The sequence below is a fragment of the Xyrauchen texanus genome, chromosome 13 (assembly GCF_025860055.1).
Source record: "Xyrauchen texanus isolate HMW12.3.18 chromosome 13, RBS_HiC_50CHRs, whole genome shotgun sequence".
Classification (NCBI taxonomy): Eukaryota; Metazoa; Chordata; class Actinopteri; order Cypriniformes; family Catostomidae; genus Xyrauchen; species Xyrauchen texanus.
In genome coordinates this window covers 249,139-272,201 of record NC_068288.1, presented here as the reverse complement: position 1 = coordinate 272,201, position 23,063 = coordinate 249,139, and the positions used below count along the sequence as shown (strand labels likewise).

At 36.9% G+C, this 23,063-nt stretch overlaps 2 protein-coding genes across 3 annotated transcripts in view; both read left to right on the top strand.

Moving 5' to 3' along the window:
- Positions 1–23,063, top strand: part of acox1 (acyl-CoA oxidase 1, palmitoyl) — a 51,515-nt gene that overhangs the window by 12,136 nt on the left and 16,316 nt on the right. Inside the window, exons 3-7 of one of the 2 annotated variants that reach the window (XM_052140405.1) lie at positions 8,101–8,261; positions 13,742–13,849; positions 13,972–14,091; positions 18,476–18,591; positions 18,963–19,132. In XM_052140405.1, coding sequence (XP_051996365.1) covers positions 8,101–8,261; positions 13,742–13,849; positions 13,972–14,091; positions 18,476–18,591; positions 18,963–19,132 — 675 coding nt within the window. Of the gene's footprint in view, positions 1–8,100; positions 8,262–11,767; positions 11,929–13,741; positions 13,850–13,971; positions 14,092–18,475; positions 18,592–18,962; positions 19,133–23,063 lie in introns of both variants that reach the window. The other variant, XM_052140404.1, reaches the window with a different exon arrangement.
- LOC127653646 (uncharacterized) lies at positions 1,695–4,605 on the top strand. Its single transcript, XM_052140417.1, has 2 exons — positions 1,695–3,638; positions 3,835–4,605. Exon 2 carries the CDS (start codon positions 3,881–3,883, stop codon positions 4,598–4,600), a length of 720 nt encoding a protein of 239 aa, XP_051996377.1. The 5' UTR covers positions 1,695–3,638; positions 3,835–3,880; the 3' UTR covers positions 4,601–4,605.

The window sequence follows — 23,063 nt, the reverse complement described above, 5'->3', positions numbered from 1 at the left end:
TTTAGAAGTATTTTGATAGTGAATGCACAATGTGGAGGAGACGCTACAGTTACTATGGAGATGATACAAACATCATAACATATTCCTTTCTTTGTATTCATCAAGTATTTAAACCGCTTGTCAGTCACTCTCACCTATCCTCATAATTTTTGCTCGCTTCCTGTTTGTGCCGTTTTTGGTATTGTTGAAGCATTAATTTGATGGCTTGTTTGTCTTTTTTAGATGCCATGTCAAGTTTAAAAGAGCTTAAACTTTTAGGCATCTCGAGTTGAGACATACTCTTTTGTGATATTGGATAAATTATTACTGCCAGAGTAACATTTGCATACAGGTGTGAGGGACATCAGTTCACAAATAACTCAAAGACAAAAGTATTCATTTCACTTGATTTTGCTTGTGTCTCCACTCTGTGTGTGAATGATGCGAAGGTCTATTGGGATTTTACTAAAGTTTGTCACCGAAAAGGTTTTGCTCACAGACACTAAACAGCACATGCAGCCTTGTGGCTGCATCACAATTTTCTTTGAGCATAATATTGCACTATTGAGGGCTAAGTATTTTTTTCATTTATTTTTCGAAGAAGAGAGCGCCCACTCGCATGTAAGGTTGCCAGATTGCATAAATTAAGTAAGAAAAAAAGGTGAAATATATCCTATCTGTGCAAGTATAAATCTCTGCTTGGGGTGTTTCAACCCTGAGCATATTACAAGCTTGTGAATGCGTGATAGGTCCCAAAGCCAGATAAATTATAGATCTAATAAAAAACGTTAATTTAACAATGGAGCTTGGCTGACCGCTATTGGACATTTCTTGTAATTGCCACTCAGAGCTGAGCTAGGGCTGGGCGATATGGCCAAAAAATCATATCTCGGTATTTTTTGGTGAAATGGCGATATACGATATATATCTCGGTACTTTCTACGTTTTTCCTATTTGGATAAAGAAAATCTGTATTTTTTTATTTATTATTATTTCACATCCTGCCCAATGATATCCTGCAAAACAATGTTGATATTCAAGAATATGGAAACAAATATAGTGAATGTAATGGCGGCTATGCAATATATTATGTGCAAAAAGGTAGTTAAAATCACAATACATTCTAAAAGTCAAAGCCTTATGTGAGATTTCACAATCACCTTTATTAAAGCAGTGATGATCAAAATAACATACAAAACAAAGTTTTCTACTTGTTTGAAACTTTACAGCTGCACAACTCTGATGTGCAAATAATGTAAACAGAACAGTAGAACACTTAACTACTTTATCAGAACAAGTAGGTTATTTGAGGTAGAACATTCTTTAATAAACAAAGTATTTTATAGTGTATATTACTTACAGATTTTGCTTCCAACGAGCTTTGTTTTGGGACAGAAAACTTTTCGGGCTGCTTATTCTTCGTGGCTGAGGTTGTAGCAGACGAAGCCGAAGTTTTAAACACTCATCGTACTGCATTTTATGGTGTCGTTGTAAGTGGTGGAAGAGATTTGATGTGCTTCCACTTTTTGACACTGACCGCTTTATGGCATTCTTTGCAGATAGCTTGGTTTTGCTGCTCATCGGATCTTTTAAATCCAAACCATCTCCAAATAAACGAACCAGTGTTTTTCTTTTTACAAACCAGATCGTCTTCGGATGGTTTGATCGTCACTGTGTTTTCCTCCATGTTGTCAGGCGAACTTGTGTGATGGAGTGGGAGTGGTCCGGTTCGCGCGCGTTAACTGAAGCTTGAGCGGGAGAGGTTTGCATCAAACCATATCGATATACACGATATTGTCTCATCCTGTATCGCGTTGAGAAAAAATATCGATAAATTGTCAAAACTCGGTATACCGCCCAGCCCTAAGCTGAGCAGAGACAAATGGCAGTATTTTATAGTATTTTTACATTTCATTTGATATTTTTACTATATTTTATTTATATAAAAGATAAGAAATATGTTTATTAACAATAAACTTGAAAATTAAAGCATGGCAAATACCTCAAAACATGAATATACACACAAATGAATGATGACATTTAATGCATTTCCATAGCAACAGTATTTAAGATATCAAGAATCCCTTCAGAATTTTAAATCAGCATTGTCTTTACATTTATTCTAATTCTACTATTTCAAAGTCTGTTTAAAGTGACACACTTCCTTCCGCCTGTTGGTGGCAGTACGACCGTGACCCAATAGCCACATCAAAGTGATCAGCCTGCAAGAACAAACATTTGAATTATTCTTTTTAGAGGGACTAGAGGGAATCTAGTCTTTTCCCTCCAAAATGTTTGTTTTTAGTGGCAAGAAAAGAGATTTGCTGTCAACAGCAATGGAATGGCATCCGTGAATGTCATTTATAAACGTTACTAGGCAACCAGTAGTGGGAACGCCCACTAGCGACTTCACCGCCAGCCACTGGCGACCTGGAGCGATAAAGTCGCTGGCAGTGTGTACGCACCTTAATGCGACTTGTGTTACTCCGTGCCTTTGCGTACTTAACCGATCTTCTCATCTAAACTTACACATGACATGTTGCTTGTCAACTAAGTTATACTGTCAGAGATGTCCAAAAAGCAACAGACATTAAGCAGCTTCTTTGGCGTTTCACCACCTACAAAGAAAGGCCAACTGGAGCCAGGGCCGAAAAAAAGACTTTTTTCGGAAAAGTGGCTCAAAGATGTGCAGTGGCTTGAAGCTAACGATGAGCGCACTGAAATGTGGTGCGAGATTTGCCGCTCAAATCCACATCTAGCAGACAAAACAGGTGCATTTTATAAAGGCTCAAAGAATTTCAACCATCCTTTATTTGACAAACATGAAAAGAGCAAGGAGCACACGAATGTGGCGCAAGCTATTGTTAATAAAGAAGCGAGCCGAGAAGAAATGTCCAGTCGCCCACTTGCCAGATGGCGAGACAAGCTGAATGAAGAACAGCGGCAAGCTCTGTTTAATATTTTTGTCCTCGCCTTCCATAAAGCTAAACACGCACGTCCCATGTCTTCCTATTCTGAGGATATTCCTTTACTGAAGCGGCTAGGAGTAGGCTAAATGTCGGAGGTGCATATCATTCACGTGAAGGGGGCACACGGATCATGCAAAGCATCGCCCGCGCCATCAGCGGGGAGTTACGTGCCAAGTTGCAGTCTGCTGAATTTTGGGGGCTGCTTTTTGATGGATCTGAGGACATCACAAAAACTGAGCAGGAAATCGTTTACATTGTTTCTGTGTCCAGCAACGGAGAGTTTAGCTCAGATTTTATTGGATTGATTGAATTGGGTGCTGACCGAACTGCGCAGGCCATAACAGACGGACTTGTGAGACTTTTCCAGGACACAGGCTTGGATGACTGGACAACAAAGTTGGTCGCTGTGTGCACAGACGGGGCTGCTGTCAACGTCGGTATGTACAACGGCGTTGTGCCAAAACTCCGGCGACTTGCTGCGGTTGGAGACTCCCTTGTGCACATTCTGTGCACCGCACACACACTGGAGAATTGCGCAAAATCAGCTGATCGCAACGTTCCTTACTGTGAGATATTTAATCGCTCTGTGGTCAAGCTGCTGCAGTTTTATTTACAAAAAGGTGGAGCAAAAAAAAACTGCTGAACTGAAGAAGCTGTGTGAAGAAAATGGGATATCCTTTGTGAAGCTGGGTAAGTTTCATAATATCAGATGGTCTGCATGGAGGCATGAAACACTGTTAAAAATATCAAGACTATTGCCAGCCATTAAAATGCAACTGGCTAAGAGTGATAACAGTGACTTGCAGCATATCTGCACAGAGTGTTTTCAGTGCTTTCTGTCAAACATGCTTGACATTGGTAACGTTTTGAAGACCACATCCATTAGGTTTCAGAAGGAAAAGCTGACCATTGGAGAATGTAAGGATGAACTCATGGTGGCCATTGGACAGTTCACACTTCTGCTTGATGGTGAAGGCCACAGGGCACACACTGTTTCTAATGCTGATGCTGACAGAGATAAGACAAACTTACTCAGGGGGTTAATTGAAGAGTTTGAAATCAGATATGACTCCCTCAAGTCATGTGATAATTTCTTGGCCTCAGGAAATGCAAAACCTCCACAGTTTTGGAAAACAACAGTTTGCAGCATTCTCAAGAAATATGAGGCCACATTGCAACTTGACAGAGACACCACTGTGACAGAATGGATGCGCTTAAAGCAGGCAGGAAAACGCCTGGGAGCCTCTTCTGTGTATGACTTGGTCCAAATAGTAAATACAAGTAACCCAGATGCTTACTCCAACATCAACAAGGTGGTTAAGCTGTCTCTTACGCTGCCTTTAAGCAGTGCAGCTTGTGAGAGGGGATTCTCACATCTCAACATAATAAAAACCAAGTACAGATCTCGTCTGTCACATGCTCGTCTCTCAGCCCTGATGCAGATACACCTATCAAAGCAGACCACAGAGACATTTGACCCAAAGCAAGCTGTAGACCTGTGGATGGAGACAGCTAATCGGAGGCTCAACCAAGGACAGGGAGGTGCATCTGCAGCATCATCATCATCTACCATGCAGGAAGCTGAAGCAGAGGACACTGAAGAGGACAGTGGTGGCGACACTGAGGAGGACAGTGAGGAAGACTGCACTTAATAAGACTACGCTACATATGGCGTGAGTACCAAACACCATCTCCTGGTACTCACCTGAGTAACTCACTGATAAAGTTATGTGCACCCCTGTCTATAAAACTAATTTCAAGCACTTTAGCATAAGCCTTTAGAACAAAGGTTTTTATAATCACCAGAAACAAAAATTCTGACCAGTGAGTCGGTCAAATTAAAATTTTACATAACATGGCAGGTTCCCAAGCAGATACTCTTTTATGAGTGCCCTGGTATCTACCTTTTGCCCTTAGGATCTCTGTAATTAAATTACATGTTCTGCATGGGGTTATATTCTTGCATCATTCCAGCCATTATTCCATTGTCTACAAGACATTATCTAAATGATAAATTTTTCTGGTCACAGTGCTTTTCTCTTCTTTGTGTTAAACTGTAGTTTCTTGAAATTGTGGAAAGGGTTTTAATTTTGGATTGGTACAACATTTTCCTAATAGGTTTTATTTATTTTTTTGGATGTTCAGTATGTCTAGTAAAAGTACATTTAAGCAAGTTGGTTACAAATGAAAATTAAATAATATATATATATATATATATATATATATATATATATATATATATATATATATATATACATACATACATACATACATACATACATACATACACACACACATATATACATTAGGATGTGTGGCAGGGTCTTACTCAGTTACTCATTATTAGGGGTCACTTGATACTTTATTCACTTTGTAGATATTTTACACCAAAGCAATTTAGTGCATACGTGATGTTGTATATGAAAAAATAAAAGTGTGAGTGTTAGTTTAAGATGTTCTAATTAAAATAACAAGCATAGGCAATATCCAGGGTGTGTTTACAGAGCCTGATCAAAGGTCTCAGATGAAAAGATTGTCAAAGGGAATCAAGGTTGAACTCACCAACGTTTATTTGTCTGTAAGGGCTGGCATTGATGTACTCGAAAGTTCACTTTTAATGCACTTAAGTAAGAATTGTGAAAGTAATAGTGTCCGAATCAACCAGGGCTGCACATTTAATTGCATTTTAACCATGATCACAATTTCTGCCCCTCACAGTTAATTGACCACAAAACCATCTGTGATATTGGTGAGCTAGCAAGCAAAGATAACAGCCAGATACAGTTGCAAATTGTTGTTCATTTACATTATAGGCTGTGTCTATGGATGGCAGACAAAATCACAAACTCTTTCAACGTCCGTTTTCACCTAAACTGACCTTTTATTCCCTTTTTATAAATTTGCCACTGACCAATCACTGAGCTCGTTTACATGAGTGTGATTTTTCCCTTTTCCCACTGTATTCCAGAAATGTGTAAATGTTTCCAAGTTGTTGACTTGTTGAAATGATTTAGGGCTCCATGCTATGACATTAGTAATCCGATCTGTTCCACGCACATGCACACTCTTCAAAAATCATAATCAGAATGCCTCTTGTCTATTAACATGACCACAGAAACCATGTTCTCCAATAGAAACTTAGGTCTGTTAAACTGCTTTCTCTTAATTTCCTTCTTGCTGAAGTAAAACAGTGTTCTTGTCTGAATGGCATTTCAGAATGCTGCTTTCTACAGCAACCCTGGAATACACGCATTCTTGATTATGTATGCTGATCTGTAGATTTTTACACAATGATATGGCTACGCCAATGATACTGACAACGGTTACATGGACAACAGAAAGCGGATTCTTGCAAGAAAGTGGGTTATTACGATAAAACCGCATTCCTATTTACATGCACTGTTCAAGTGACGTACTTTTTACTCCTGTATACATGAGGCTCGTTCAGTAAGCAGCTTTCTCCACAGCAACGTAATTTTCCCATGACGCTTGTGTCAATAACACACATGCCATCTTAGGAAGACTTCACTATTTTACTCTGTTGATTCTCTTTATTTCCAGATAAAGAGTTTCCAGAGTTGTTGCTTTGTTTGTTTCCTTTTTTGCTTTGCTTATTGCTATGCAGTATTGTGGTTTCCCTCTTACATAAAACTCCGGGATTCCCCCAATATTCAAGCAATCTATGCAGAAGTTAGGGACTGTCGATATTTTACATGAATGTGTATAAATGGGTATAGTTTATAGTATATGTGATTGTTTTTTTTCCCACTGTACGGCCAGAAATGTCTTTCTGATGGACTCTATCGTATGATATTTGTTATCCTGGTCACGATGGGTAAAAGGTGCCATGCATTGTTCCGGGCAGGCTGCTCAGCCTTACAGGTTCCATATGGCTAGGATTATGGCAGGGGCGGGGTTAGGACATCTGCCTCCCAGGAACAAACTGAGGCACCTTTGTACAACAGGCTATCCAGGTCTGTTCCACTCATTCTCTTCAAACACCCATCAGAACACTGCTTATATGTTTGCATGTACATTAAACCGCATTCACCGAGAGAAACTTAAGTGTGTTAAACTGCTTTCTCTTAAGCCCTTAAACAGCGCAAGGATGTCAGCATTATTGTTTACATGACATTTCAGTTGCTTTCTGCTAAAATCCTGGAATAAACCATTTTCTTAAGTGCATGTAAACGTGGTCAGTAGTGTTTCAGCTGTCTCAGAGCGGTTCTGTGCTTGATACACATTTATTCCATCTCATACTTCACCTGTTACATATAAACACACAGAACATTGTGCTCTGAGGTTGGTCCGGTCTGTGTGCGTTACTAACGTGTGCTGACTGCATTATATTTAAAGCACTCTAGATTTTCTTCAATTGCACGTTTTTGTAACTCCAAACATATCTGGCCATAATTAGTTTCGAAACAAATCTAAAGTAACCCCATGGCATCAAGGTTTTGTGCACCGAGGAGGAAATGAGAGCATTTCACCATGTTTGGAAGGAAGAGCACAAAGCTGTAACTCAAACTTAATACAGAAATAACAACTCACAAACTTTCTTCAGTTTTCCACCAATAGAAATGCTTGAAACCATATAGCATTGCTGTGTGCTTAATTATTACAGAAATATTTCACTTGTGTAGTGCAATAAAATAATTATTTTTTTTTTTTAAAGAGGACTCAAGTGTAAACACCCTACAGGGTAACTTTAAATTGGCAGTAAAGCATAGTCAAAACGTGGCAATTAATTTTGGTCAAAAGGTATAATTTACTCGTTTTAACACCTTATTCAACATGAGAGCTGTGGTTTACTGTTTCTTTCTTTTAGAATTGGTGTAAGTAGTGGTGACCGTAATTTCTTTGTGAGTGTCCAAGTTGTGCAGCCCTGTAATATATATATAAAAAATCTCAAATGACATTATTATGATTATCATTTTAACCATTATCGTGTAGCCCTAGAATCAACCAGTGCAGACACTGTTGGCTGTTAATAAGTACATTTTCAAGAACAGGTCAGTTTAAAATTGCAAATACCCCAGCCTTTTTTTAAGGATTTGGAAAATCACTTCTAAAAACATGTGTATATTTCTGTAACTGAAGCATGCCTGCATTTAAGCTTAAAGTTTCTTTACCTGTCTGTTTCATCCTGCAGTGTTGTAAAGGGCCTGCACCATGAGCCCTTTGGTCTCCACTATGCCATGTTTTTGCCCACCATAAACAGCCAGACTACTGCTGAACAACACAGAAAGTGGATCCCGTTAGCTGAGTTATGCCAGGTGTTAGGCACCTATGCTCAAACTGAGCTGGGGCACGGTCAGTCCCATTTCACCTTGACACGCATGAGAAATGCACTTCAATCATTCAGATCCAAAAAGAAAGTGTTGACCTTTTTTGGTTTAGAGTAAACCGTGGGAATAGTTGTGCATGACCCTTGCAGGTGTTGACAGCTCTATTGATACAATTACGATATTCTCAGAACTTACTGTAGCAGAATTATTTTCAGAGAGCTATGCTGTCCCAATGCATAATGAAAGGTAGCTGATGAATGTCGCTGAATTTTTCTAAGACTACTGATTTCTCCTGGTTTCTGTAGTGTTGTGTATTATTCAAACATTATTTCCCATCTTCAAACAATATTTTAGTCCACCCTTCTAAACTTAATTTCATCCTAACCTTATCTTAAAGTTGCTGTAAGCAATTTTAGCTTCTAAAGCTTTCACGTGACTGAGCTATAGAATTAGCCATGCCACCTCATTCCAAAACCTTGCCCTCCAAAGATAATTTTGACACCAAAACTGAGCTAAAGAGCAGCATTGTCCATTCCTGTGGCTGTCAAATTCAATAGTGGCACAATATCAACCTCGACTGACAATCATTATGAGTCATCGCCTCAATGATCCGCTTCAAATACAACACTATGAGAGAGAACAAAATGATTTACAGGTGAAACGCATCAATGTCTGCGGACACATTTTGTTTGCTGTGTACAAAGTCTGCAGCGGTCACAGAGACCGGTGAGATATCTCAGGACGCTTGGTTCATTAATATCTTTAAGGGAGTTGGAAATTTTTTTGCATACTTTTCCATGAAAAAAATCCCTTACAGCACTTTTAAATAACCATGACTGCATGGTAACCTCTGCTCATTTGTATCTTGATTGCTAACTCTGGTCTTGCTTTTAGTCTCTATTTTAAATTAAATATTTCACTTGCAATTTGCTTTGAATTCTCTTGTACTATGTTTATGAGTGTGATATCTAATTTGGAATTGTTGTGCTGCTAAACATATTTTAATATATCAGTGTTTGAAAGTCATATGTGGGAATGAAAGAAAGAACTAGAAACTGAAGTTTTGTTAAAACAAATGATATTTGTCTACAATTGCTGGCATAATAAAGCATTGCTTAAAGTTTGAAAAAAGTAAAAAACAAAAAAAGCCTTGAAGTTTGTGTGTGTGATTGATTGATTGATTGACTTAAACCGGTGAAGTTCACTTTAAATACTCTTCAAACAGTATCTAGCGCTTTTAAAAATAGTTGTGTTGGTTTCACCCAGTGCAGCCACTTTTGTCTGTTAATAAATTAATGATAAATGGCAGGTCTGTTTAAATATGCAAAATCTCCTGCCTTTTAAAGGTTTCTTAATATCACCTGTAAAATCTGTTGTATAAACTGCTATAACTGAATTCTACATGCATCTGTGCTTAAAGTTTCTATATGTGTCTGTTCCATCCTGCAGTATTGTAAGGGCCCTATTCTAAGAGCCCTTTGTTCTCCAATATTTACCCACAATTAACAGCCAGTGCACTGCTGAACAACGCAAAAACTGGATCCCATTAGCTGGTGTTAGGCACCTATGCTCGGACTGAACTGGGGCACGGTCAGTCCCATTCACTCATAGGAAATGGACTTCTTTTATTCAGATCCAAACAAAGTGTGGAAAAACAGTGGAAATAGTTCAGCATGACCCTTGTATGTGTTGACTGCTCAGAGTGTTGATTTTTCTCAGAACTCTTATTCTCAGAGGGCTATGCTATAACAAGCATAATGAACAGTATCTGACTAAAATCACTCAATCTCTAATAAAAAATAAAGAATCCTCATTTCACCTGCCTGCACAGGTGCTCTTGACTTGAATGAATGAATGAAAAACTTTATTTCGAACATGTAAAAATAATACAGTAATACAAATAATAATACAATAAACAAGAAACAAAACAATATTAACATATACATGTCCGAAAAGGAGTAGGAAGAAGCATAAGCTTATTTAATCCTACCCCTTCTCCACCTCTAGTTAATAATCATTAAATTGGCTTCATAATTATATCATCTTAATCCTATCTTAATATATTATTTACAATTTATTTATTTATTCTTTTTTTTTAATATCTTTCTCCTTTTCTTTTTCTCTTTTTTGTCTTCTTTCTCATTTCCTTTCTTTTCCCTTTCCTCTTCAGAACATGATCATTAGTAAAAAATATCATAATTTATCCTTATTGAGAGAGAAAAAAAAACACAACATCACACAATACAATTATAAAATGAGAAAGGAAAAAAAACCCAAAATGTAATAATAACAATAATATAAATATTAATGAAATGGCAAAAAACAGACTGTATGGTAATTCAAATCAACCTCTTGAAGAGGAAATGAGACATTTGTCCCAAGTCCACCTTAATTCATATACTTTTCTAATATAGACATTTTAAACCTTCTTTTAAATTGCACAATATGATTGCTTTCCTTAATTATTACAGGTAAATTATTCCACAACCTCACCCCATTGACGGATATGCACATGCTTTTGAGTGTGGTGCGTGCCATTGCTTGAGAGAGATTTCCTCCTCCTTAAATTGTGTCTGCTATCTCTTTCCTTAAACCATCTTTGAATATTACTAGGAAGTACTTTGTTTTTAGCTTTGTACATAATTTGTGTGGTCTTAAAATCCACTATGTCTTTAAATTTTAATGTTTGCAATGTTAAAAATAAATCATTTGTATGTACATAATAACCAACATTGCAGACTATTCTAATTGCCTTTTTCTGCATTGTGCATATCGTCTTAATACTTGCACATTCACTGTTGTTGTTTACTGAAAATTACAACAACTTCTAGCTCTTCTTCATGACAGCAACAGCTCAACGATGAGTGTTGCCACCTTGTGGTCCCACTTATTGGTGCAAACAATTTTAGGAGCATACTGCATGTTCAGAGATTCCCAGTTAGGAATATCTGGCCTCATGTGTTCAGTGCACGAGCACTCTGCAGATCACGAAATTTGGATCACGTGTCCTGTATGCAGACGTCTAGCATTTGTGTCTGACTGAAGTATGCTTTGGGCTTTAGTCTGCAACAGAAGTTGGCTTCAGTACCTTTTTAATATCTTTTTAATAACTTTTTCTGAAAATGAATGTTTTGTGTAAACTCATAATGCTTGATGAAGGTTTTTTTTTTTAAATTATTATTATTTTTTTACAAAAGTCCGTACAAGATGGGATTTTTTTTTTTCAGTTTTAATAAATTAAAGCTGTCAATCATTATTAAATTTGCTCTCTGATCAGCATTTGCATGACATGCTTAGTGATTCTCTCCCCTTTTTGTGTTTGTCTCTTTCTGGGTTTTTGCTGGCATTCCTTCTCCATATTCTGTTCACTTATTAATATTTTCCTCTAAAATAATTTATCTTTTTGATACATTTTTATTTTTTTGTTCCTTTACAAATAAACCTTGCCTCTTTCCACTCATGTTTTTTTCCATGCACTTGTTCTTTCAAATATCACACTTTCCATGGCCCCTCACACCTGCCCCACTAAAGCTGTGTACACCGAGGCCGTCCAGAGCCCCTTGACCTGCACTTGGGCATGTTCCTGCCAACGCTGTTGAACCAATCGTCACCCGGGCAGCTGGAAACTTTCTTCATGCCAGCATGGAACCTGGAGATAATTGGCACCTACGCACAGACGGAGATGGGGCATGGTAACAAATTTGCCAACTCGCTTGCACTCACATATTAGTATTCCGAGGGATTGGATTATACTTAATTTTACAACATTTTAACTCAATCACCTTGTCAAATGTGGTCCATGATATTGCAGTACTATTATGGTACATGGTTAAATAGGAGAAAACAGGCTTTTTAAGGTGAAGTGTCTTTTCAAGGTTAAAATTATATTCCAACTTAAAATAAAGCTGTAAGCTGTAGTTATGGGGCCAAGCACACCAACAGCATATAAGGAAGTATGATTGGATAATCACTGATTATGATTTTAAGAAAAGCGGCCTAAAAACAAAAGTAGAATTGCTTGCATTACAATGCAATTTATTATAACTTTTGTCCAATATGTGGCACTGTCACCAAATTGATATGATGCTGTCAGGGTGTGGTGGTAACAGTGACACATACAAAGTTTCATGTCAGTGCACCAAAGTGTTGCCAAGATACAGCCTCCGATCCATTTAGGCTTCTTGGCATGAAAATCATTGATGCTTTTCTAGAGCTGTTTGATCTATCAATAAACTTTTCATATGTTTTTGCCGAGAGTGTCCCCAGATGATACACGGGAAATTTCGTGCAAAAACAAAACAGTATTTTATGACAAAATTAAAAATTATTTATAATTATAATAAAAATGGGATATTTGGGTATCATTCAACTCATACCCCAGAGAATCTAAAGAGTTCATTCTCATGATTTTAGGCCAAATTTTTTATTTTGTGACCATTAGTTTGCACTGTGCAGGTACAATCAAGTCATGCTTATAGCAATTTTCATCTCAGTATGCTAAAGCATTGCGAAGGTACAGCCTCAAGTCCATTTTTGCATGCTCTCCATCTAATTCATTGACACCGTATACGAAAACGGTTTGGTTTATCATCATGAATTCCTTAACTTTTTGCAATGCGTGTCTCCTAGATGATACGTGCAAAATCTTTGACCAAAAAAAAAAATCTGAAAAAAAAAAAATGGCGGAATATCTAGTTGGGCAGAAATGTTATGAAACCGACTATGCATATACCAAGGAATCAGAGGAAAAGAGAATTCTGAAGAATTTTCTAGGCCTTACGGTTCAAATGTTATGAGCATAAACATTAGTGCAACTTTGAACAGTTGGTGGTGCTAGAGAGTTTGAGTTCGAGACCCCAAATTTGGGTCAGCTACATTTGAGAGTATCCATCTTATAATGCTAGTAGCACAGAAATTACACACTTCATCTTCAACAAATTGCATTATCTTATGATTGTAAAGATGTGTGGGTGCAAAATTGGCTGGTAAAGCAATTGTATACACCGATATTTCTAAAATCTTGACAGATTCCTTTGTACAATGAAGTTTAAGGTGCCCTCAATTCAAGCTGTCCGAGTATGGCTTTATGCAGTGCTTAACTTACACTGAGTAGGAATGCAGAAAATTCAATTTAGCAACAGTTTTTGCTTTAGTTTTTTGTAGTCGAGCCATGTAAACAATTTTAAGTCAAATGAGAAGATGATGCTTATAGGTTGTTGCTGTGTTTAAAAATAAGTTTTCAGTATTTCCTGCTGTCAAACACCTTCAAGGGTTCTCATAAGAGCTATTCCCATGAAATGGAAGATATTGAATACTGTTACATATTGAACCACACAAAATATTAGAATGTATAGTTTATTTCCTTATGGATACTACTTTTTTTGCTCAGTCTAAGATCATTGTTTAGAAAGTTTAGAAAAATGTAATCTGCATTAAATATTTGGTCTGCCAGTATTATAACTATAGTGACATTTGTCTGTGTTGTTTGCATGTTTATCCTTCCAGGTACACACATCCGTGGTCTTGAAACCACAGCAACCTATGACCCTTCCACCCAAGAGTTTGTTCTGAACAGTCCAACCATCTCCTCTATAAAATGGTGGCCTGGTGGATGTGAGTACAACCACCCCCCCTACCACAAATCACTTACAAATTTAAGCCAACAGAATTTTTAAGTGATATTTCACAGTATTTATTTTTAGAATTATTGAGTGATTCTCTGCATTTCTCTCTAGTGGGTAAAACTTCAAATCATGCTATAGTCCTAGCTCAGCTGTACACTCAGGGCAAGTGTTTTGGCCTACATGCCTTCATCACACCCATTCGCTGCATGAAGACACACGTGCCACTGCCAGGTACAGAATCTTGAGTTTGTGTAAGTCCTAAGGCTGTGAAATTAGTTAGATTTTTTATTTTTACCATATATCAGCATTTGATGAGATGTGCTACCATAAATTGGGCTGTAAAATCCATATTCCAATTATTACATAATCATGATTAGATTGTATAACAACAATCAGGTAAATATTTCAGCGGCCTGCAGTTGCTTTTACTCTTTACTTTCCACTATCACATGTTGCCATTCAGATAAGGGAATTTTATGACAATACTTTGTGAGGGTGAACCTATGAAGTCTCCCTTTACAGTATTTTAACTATGTTCGAAGGACTGATTTATTGTGTTATTCACTTTTTACTGTGAACAGTGTTAGCGAGTGGGCTAGGGCTGGACGATTTGGGGAAAATGTCATATTGCGATTACTGAGGCTAATATTGCGATATGCGATTTGCGATATTATAAACAAATGGTAACATGAGTCAACTTGCTTGGTTATCAAGGAAAATGCACAAATAGATTACTGATAATGCTGAAATGTGTATTTCTCAACATACAAACTAGCAACAACAACAACAACTATAAATGCAGTGTTTTCAAATTTAAATATTTTTACAAAATTAAATAATAACATCTTTGCATTACTGCAAACTTGTTATTTTCTCAATATTACACCTAAATAAAATGGAACAATAAATAAGAACATACAAATTTTCTAGCAAATAAGATTGTCCAAACAAACAGGATGATCAAACAGACATTTAATCAGGATGTAACATGTACTTTCTATAAAATCTTTTGAAAAGGAAACTGGATATAAAAGTGTGGTTTACTCAAACCACTAAAACTGTTGTTGCTGTTGTGTGTTTTTATTTTTTTATTTATTTTAAATGACCAACTGGTATTTCTAAAAAGTTCTACTTATCGCTGGTACCTCTTTTTTCTGAAATCCCACTTTGCTAACGGTGCATCATGTCTCTTTATATCTCTGTGAAGACTTGTCATATGGTGTGACACTCGCAACCACATCTGTAATTGTGCTTCTTTTTTTTTTTTTTGGCTTACTGGGCTTTTTAATGTAGTTTTAGTCAATGAAAACTGTTGACATTTTAGTCATATTTTAGTAACATTTAGTCATGATCTTGTCTATACAAAACCTATATATATATATATATATATATATATATATATATATATATATATATATACACACACACACACACACACACAGACACAGACACAGACACATTTTATTGTTGTCATTTTAGTGTTATTTTTCACATAAGATTGATCTTATCATGATGATCTCATCAATGATGATCTCATCAATGATTCTACACGTTGCAAGCTGCAGACAGCTGGGGTGAGAGAGGAGCGTCTCCGTGTTAGTGCACATCACCCGGCAGAACTTTATATCTCTCCCGGTCTCGACTCCCGCTCTGATTGTGTCTCTTCTGCGACTGGTTGAAAGGCTCTGACCGCACCGAGAATGACAGTTTTGGAGTTTGAGCTTATTTATATGCCACGCTCCCGTATTATATTAACTTTAATTATTGATTAAATAAAGACGTATCGCCAAGCTGTAATCTGTGTTTGTGCAGCACTAGAGTGGGCGTAACCATTAAGGAAGTACACACCTAATGTGGGAACGGTCATTTGAGCTATTTTAGGAAATCTTAACTGCATTTTATTGTGCAAATACATTTTATCCATCTTATATATTGTATGCATTGGTGTTGTTTTAACACTTATTTAAACTTCAGTGTTTTATGCATTGTAACTTTAGGGAGGTGAGGGTTAATTTTATTTTAACTAACTAATGTTTCAATTATTAAAGGTGGGAAAATTATGTATATATCAGCCTGCTGCCACAAGAGGTACTAGATTATGTGATGGATTTTATTGTGTTTGGACCACATGGATGAGGTGGAAAAAAACTATATATACTTCTGCGTTGAACATGAATTTCATGTCAGTCTACATAGCATAGCACCTCTGAAACAATTTAATAACACGTGTTGGGGGCCTGGGTAGCTCAGCGAGTAAAGACGCTGACTACCACCCCTGGAATCGCGAGTTCCAATCCAGGGCGTGCTAAGTGACTCCAACCAGGTCTCTTTAAGCAACCAAATTGGCCCGGTTGCTAGGGAGGGTAGAGTCACATGGGGTAACCTCATTGTGGTCACTATAATGTGGTTCGCTCTCAGGGGGCGTGTGGTGAGTTGTGTGTGGATGTTGCGGAGAATAGCGTGAAGCCTCCACATGCGCTATATCTTTGTGGTAACACACTCAACAAGCCACGTGATAAAATACGTGGATTGAGATCCATCCACCGTTACCCGGATTCCCTACGCCACAATGAGGACTTGGGAGCGCATTGGGAATTGGGCATTCCAGATTGGGGAGAAAATAAATAAAATAACGTGTGTGTTGACAGACCACAAAAGCTGTGTGAGACCATCCCAGAGCATGAATAGAAATGATAGAAGTGTCGAATTTTCTCCCAGAATATTTTAATCTATTTTTATCTATGCATCACATCCACTGATCAGTGATCGTGTCCTATTGTATTTGGCCTCTTTTCGTTTTTTGTGAGCACCTGTTATTTATATATACTGTTTAAATCCTGAACAAGCAAAAGCATGACTAGACGTATATATATAATTCTGTGTTGTTTTGTGAGTACACAGTGAAAAATGCTATTATAGAGAGAAAATGCTTTAATTTCTGAAATAACTGTACATTTACAATGCAATTTGTGGATACAAATGTATTTATTTAATTTAAGAATTAAATACAGAGTTCATCAAAGTATGTATTATTTAAGTACACACTATATCTATCTATCTATCTATCTATCTATCTATCTATCTATCTATCTATCTATCTATCTATCTATCTATCTATCTATCTATCTGTCTATCTGTCTATCTGGTATATGAGTGAAACAATACTTGTTGCTTTCCAATCATGTTATTATGTTTTGACCATATGTTTTACAGTATTGTGTAAAGTAAATAATAATATTTCATAAGTTATGATAACTGAACACTTCTAATTTATTAGCAGATTTAAAAAGCACCCATTAAGAGTTGGTTATTTTGCCTAGATGCATTTAAAAGAAAATGACACCCATTATGTGTTTGTCAATTAAGCAGTTATTTATTAATTTGATAAATTTTTTTCAGCACGAAGCATCAAAATATGCCACTATGACTTTATTATTATTTAAGCAACTCAAAATCAAATCTGATTTATTGTCTCACAGCATGGTAGGCAACATATACTATATAATACATAATATGTACTTAAATAATACATACTTTGATGAACTCTTTATTTAATGCTTAAAATGTTATATACATTTGTATCCACAAATTGCATTGTAAATGTACAATTATTTCAGAAATTAAAGCATTTTCTCTCTATAATAGCATTTTTCACTGTGTACTCACAAAACAACGCAGAATTATAAATGTAAGCACCACGTTGGCCACTACACAGAGCTTACACCATATGTTTGACGCAGAATTAACCGGCCTCAATGCTGCTTGAGCGCAATATAATTTGGGCTCTATTGTTGAGCGAGGTGGAATGGGTACTGCACTTACTACCAAAAAACTGACTAGCTTTTAGGATGTTTTTTAAAGTAACCTTTGTTTTATGTACGCTCTTAAAAACTTTATTTATAGAACTATTTATTTGCACAACTTTGTACCTCTCCAATAAACAACATAATTTTGGAATGCTAGTCTGATTCTCCTTGTAACTACCTTCTTCCAATCACACTTCAAATGCCAGAAATTCCAAAAAAAAAATCAGTTAGATGTCCATCTTTTTGATACAGTATAGTATGTTTTTTTTAAACATTCTTTTAAATGTTTCTTTAATTCAACCAAAACGTTGTGATATTAAGTCATGTGTTGTGCCACCCTATACATGGTTTTCAAAAAGTGTTAATTACATAAATCGTAAACATTTTTAAATCTTCCAAGGATCCATCACCCCAGCAAAATTTGCTTAACTTGGTGAATTGGACAACCACACCCCTCAACTCCTTCCACTCAACTGTTTAAATGTCTAAATATAAATGTGACAGTACCACATTGCGAATGTTAACAGACCGTAAATGCAGTTTTTCAGTACAGTTGAAAAAGCATTAGTTAAAAAAGATACCATTTATAGCCTGTTGTTTGGATTGGATTTATTTATTTTCTTCAGTATCTTTTAATAATTTTAGATTTAAGTTCATTCTGCCCTGTGCTATATTTGTTTAAAAAGCCTAAATGGAAAGTTGACAGCTATACGTTTAGATGTTACACATTTGTTTAGTATCATTTGTGTGTTGTTTGTTCAGTCCCTGATTTCAAACTGAGGTTCTGTTGAACTGCTATGTTTGATCAGGTGTGGTGGTCGGTGATATTGGTCCTAAATTTGGTTTTGATGAGGTGGATAATGGCTACTTGAAACTGGAGAATGTCAGGATTCCACGAGACAACATGCTGATGAAGTACGCCAAGGTGAGAGGATCATGCTCAAATGGAGAGAAGAACATTTTGTTTTTCACATTGTTTTAGATATCTTGTTGATTATTTATTGTTAGGTTGAGTATTAATGTTTTACTTATACTGTATACAGTATATTTAGCATGTTTGATTGTGTAATTGATCTATATTTTGTGTATGATGTGTGTGCAATTGCTATATACTGTATGATTTACAGTATTTATGATGAATGTATTTGCTATATATACTTTGTGTAATTGATGTATATGGTTCTCATGTTGTGTGTAATTGCTCTAAATGGTGTGTTTATGATGTGTGTGTAATTGCTCTATGGTGTGTATATGAATCATGAGGTGAAAAGCTCTGTGGCTTGTGTGTATCTGTAGGTAGAGCCAGACGGTACATATGTAAAGCCTCCCAGTGATAAGCTGACATATGGCACGATGGTGTTCATTCGCTCCATGATAGTGGGGGAGTCGGCACGAGCTCTCTCCAAGTCCTGTACCATCGCCATCCGCTACAGCGCAGTCCGACACCAGTCTGAACTACGTCCTGGGTGTGTTCTCTCTCTCTCTCTCTCAAACACTCACACACACACACACACACACACACACACACGTACAGTTAGTTCCATAAATATTGGGACATCGACACAATTCTAATCTTTTTGACTCTATACACCACCACAATGGATTTGAAATGAAACGAACAAGATGTGCTTTAACTGCAGACTTTCAGCTTTAATTTGAGGGTATTTACAGGTGAACAGTGTAGGAATTACAACAGTTTGTATATGTGCCTCCCACTTTTTGAGGGACCAAATGTAATGGGACAATTGGCTGCTCAGCTGTTCCATGGCCAGGTGTGTGTTATTCCCTCATTGTCCCATTTACAAGGAGCAGATAAAAGGTCCAGAGTTCATTTCAAGTGTGCTATTTGCATTTGGAATCTGTTGCTGTCAACTCTCAATATGAGATCCAAAGAGCTGTCACTATCAGTGAAGCAAGCCATCATTAGGCTGAAAAATCAAAACCAACCCATCAGAGAGATAGCAAAAACATTAGGTGTGGCCAAATCAACTGTTTGGAACATTCTTAAAAAGAAAGAACGCACCGGTGAGCTCAGCAACACCAAAAGACCCGGAAGACCAAGGAAAACAACTGTGGTGGATGACCGAAGAATTCTTTCCCTGGTGAAGAAAACACCCTTCACAACAGTTGGCCAGATCAAGAAAACTCTCCAGGAGGTAGGTGTATGTGTGTCAAAGTCAACAATCAAGAGAAGACTTCCCCAGAGTGAATAAAGAGGGTTCACCACAAGATGTAAACCATTGGTGAGCCTCAAAAACAGGAAGGCCAGACTAGAGTTTGCCAAACAACATCTAAAAAAGCCTTCACAGTTCTGGAACAGCATCCTATGGACAGATGAGACAAAGATCAACTTGTACCAGAGTGATGGGAAGAGAAGAGTATGGAGAAGGAAAGGAACTGCTCATGATCCAAAGCATTACCACCTCATCAGTGAAGCATGGTGGTGGTAGTGTCATGGCGTGGGCATGTATGGCTGCCAATGGAACTGGTTCTCTTGTATTTATTGATGATTTGACTGCTGACAAAAGCAGCAGGATGAATTCTGAAGTGTTTCGGGCAATATTATCCGCTCCTATTCAGCCAAATGCTTCAGAACTCCTTGGACGGCGCTTCACAGTACAGATGGACAATGACCCGAAGCATACTGCGAAAGCAACCAAAGAGTTTTTTAAGGGAAAGAAGTGGAATGTTATGCAATGGCCAAGTCAATCACCTGACCTGAATCCGATTGAGCATGCATTTCACTTGCTGAAGACAAAACTGAAGGGAAAATGCCCCAAGAACAAGCAGGAACTGAAGACAGTTGCAGTAGAGGCTGCGTCTGACCCAGCGTCTGGTGATGTCTATGCGTTCCAGACTTCAGGCTGTAATTGACTGCAAAGGATTTGCAACCAAGTATTAAAAAGTGAAAGTTTGATTTATGATTGTTAATCTGTCCCATTACTTTTGGTCCCTTAAAAAGTGGGATGCACATATACAAACTGTTGTAATTCCTACACCGTTCACCTGATTTTGGATGTAAATACCCTCAAATTAAAGCTGAAAGTCTGCAGTTAAAGCACATATTGTTCGTTTCATTTCAAATCCATTGTGGTGGTGTATAGAGCCAAAAAGATTAGAATTGTGTTGATGTCCCAATATTTATGGACCTGGACATACCATAGACTTCAACTGTTTATATATATACTTGTGTGTGTGTGTGTGTGTGTATATATATATATGTGTGTATATATATATATATATGCCACATTTGGATTATAACATTTTCAAACCCCGTTTTCTCTGAATCTGATCATAGTTTAGCTAGATTTGCGTCTATCATGGAATCATTGTTTGATTGCTCTTTATTAAATGTATTGCTAACACATTGCCAAAATGTTTTGTAAACATTAACATTACACAATGATTTAACAGGTACTAAGAATAAAAAATTATTCTACATTATTTTAATGTTGTTTTATGTATATTTCTACATATACTAAAATATATTAATGTTAACAATTTGTAATTTTACATCACTAAGAACTAACAGTGGACAATATTACCCTACATGTTAATGTTAGCGTAATGTATACATTAACTCTTTCCCCGCCAAACACGGAATTTTCCGTGTTTTATGAAAAAACGCTTCCCCGCCAAACACGGAATTTTCCGGGTTTCCGTGTTTTAGGTGTTATACGGTAAGGAAGACCCCTGCGCATGTTTTGAAAGAGTACGCAACTCTTTGATCAAAGAAACAGACTGCGATCGTCTCAAACATGAAGAAGTGGAGTATTGAGAAGCTCAAAATATCAGACATAAACATGCCTTTTTCTCAGCTTTTTGTCTGAAACCTGTTTTTTGACAAAACCGACCTCTGTTCAAGTCGCAATAAAAAAAGAACAAATGAAGATAAAATAAAATCGTTTTTTTTGCCTAAAAGCAGAGGATCTTTATTGTGATATATAGCATCTTCATATATTCATGGAAGAAAATATTCTGCGGGCCATTAAATTTTAGTGAAAATCGTCAAAAACCCTGGCGGTGGCTGGCAACTTTTTTTTTTTAAACGCTGGCGGGGAAAGAGTTAACATACACTGGCACTTTGGCATTAACGTACAGATTTTGCTCTTATGGAAAGAAATTGGTACTTTTATTCACCCAAGTGGCATTCAACTGATCACAAAGTATAGTCCGGACATTAATAACATGAAAAATTACTATTACAATTTGAAAAAATATAAAATCCACGATCCCGGATCCGGGATTTAAAATGACGTCAGTAATAATGTACTTCAAATTTTAAATGTATGCAGAGGAGTTATGAGCTCATATCTGGTACCATTTGAAAGCTTAGAATGTCTACTTTCTTGAGATATTCATCACTTTGGCATTTGTTTTACACTAAGTAACTTATTTACAATAAATTACATAGTTCCACCCATCAAAAGTCGTGTCATAATTATGTGCGTTTTTGAATACATATATGTCTCATATCGCTCAAATATGACGCACATGTACAAACCATGTGTCAAATGAAAGCTCTCATTGCCAGTAAGAAGTTCCAATAAGTCTTTTTATTGAGGTATAATCACTTATCTAATACACTTCGAATGAATCATGAGGTATACAATCAACATTTGTAAACATACAAGTGAAATTATTGTATATTTGCCATGCTACTCGCACTAGACAGCACAGTTAGCCACAAATGCTACATAATCCTTTACCTTAGGTTATTCTCTGCAAAATGAGCCGTTTTTCAGTGTTTTCTGTGGTTGTGTGCCCAAGTAATCCCTCGATATGTCACGCGAGTGCAGAAACACCACAAAGTAATGTTATATGATATTGAACAATCCAGGAAAATATGTAAACATCCGATCCGGATAAAGCATATATTGCCGTAAAGCTTAGACCCTCCGCTTTCCGGCAATGTCTCTCAAGATCAAATAGACCAATCAGGGGCTGTGATATTGCATCCTGACTGTGAAGTGTTCACTAGGTAGGTTACGTGCATAAAACACACAGACGCCGTCTCACCAGACACCTGAGCGCATATTTACCACTTTCAACAGTGTTTTATGTAATGACAAAGGGTTTTCTGTAAAATTACACTGGGATTTTGCATTTATAGCACTGTATATGGGTATGGGGAGACTTTAGATTTGGGTAGGCGGAAAGTACACCAAAAAAAGGTAATATTCCTCCCTTCAGATACATTTAAATAGATATTAAATAAAACATGATACTGACAAAATTCCTTTTTCAGGTATTTGCTGACATCTAGTGGAAACAGCCAAAACTGTCTGCATGCTGCTATGGCAAACAGGGCTTGAGTTATACACTTTCAAAAATGAATTTATATAAAAAAAAATCAAAAAGCGTCTCTTTTTTTAGGAGGGTTATTACTGTTCAGAC

Excerpts from the sequence above, each read along its gene's own strand:
- LOC127653646 (XM_052140417.1), top strand. The coding sequence starts at position 3,881 with ATGGTGGCCATTGGACAGTTCACACTTCTGCTTGATGGTGAAGGCCAC.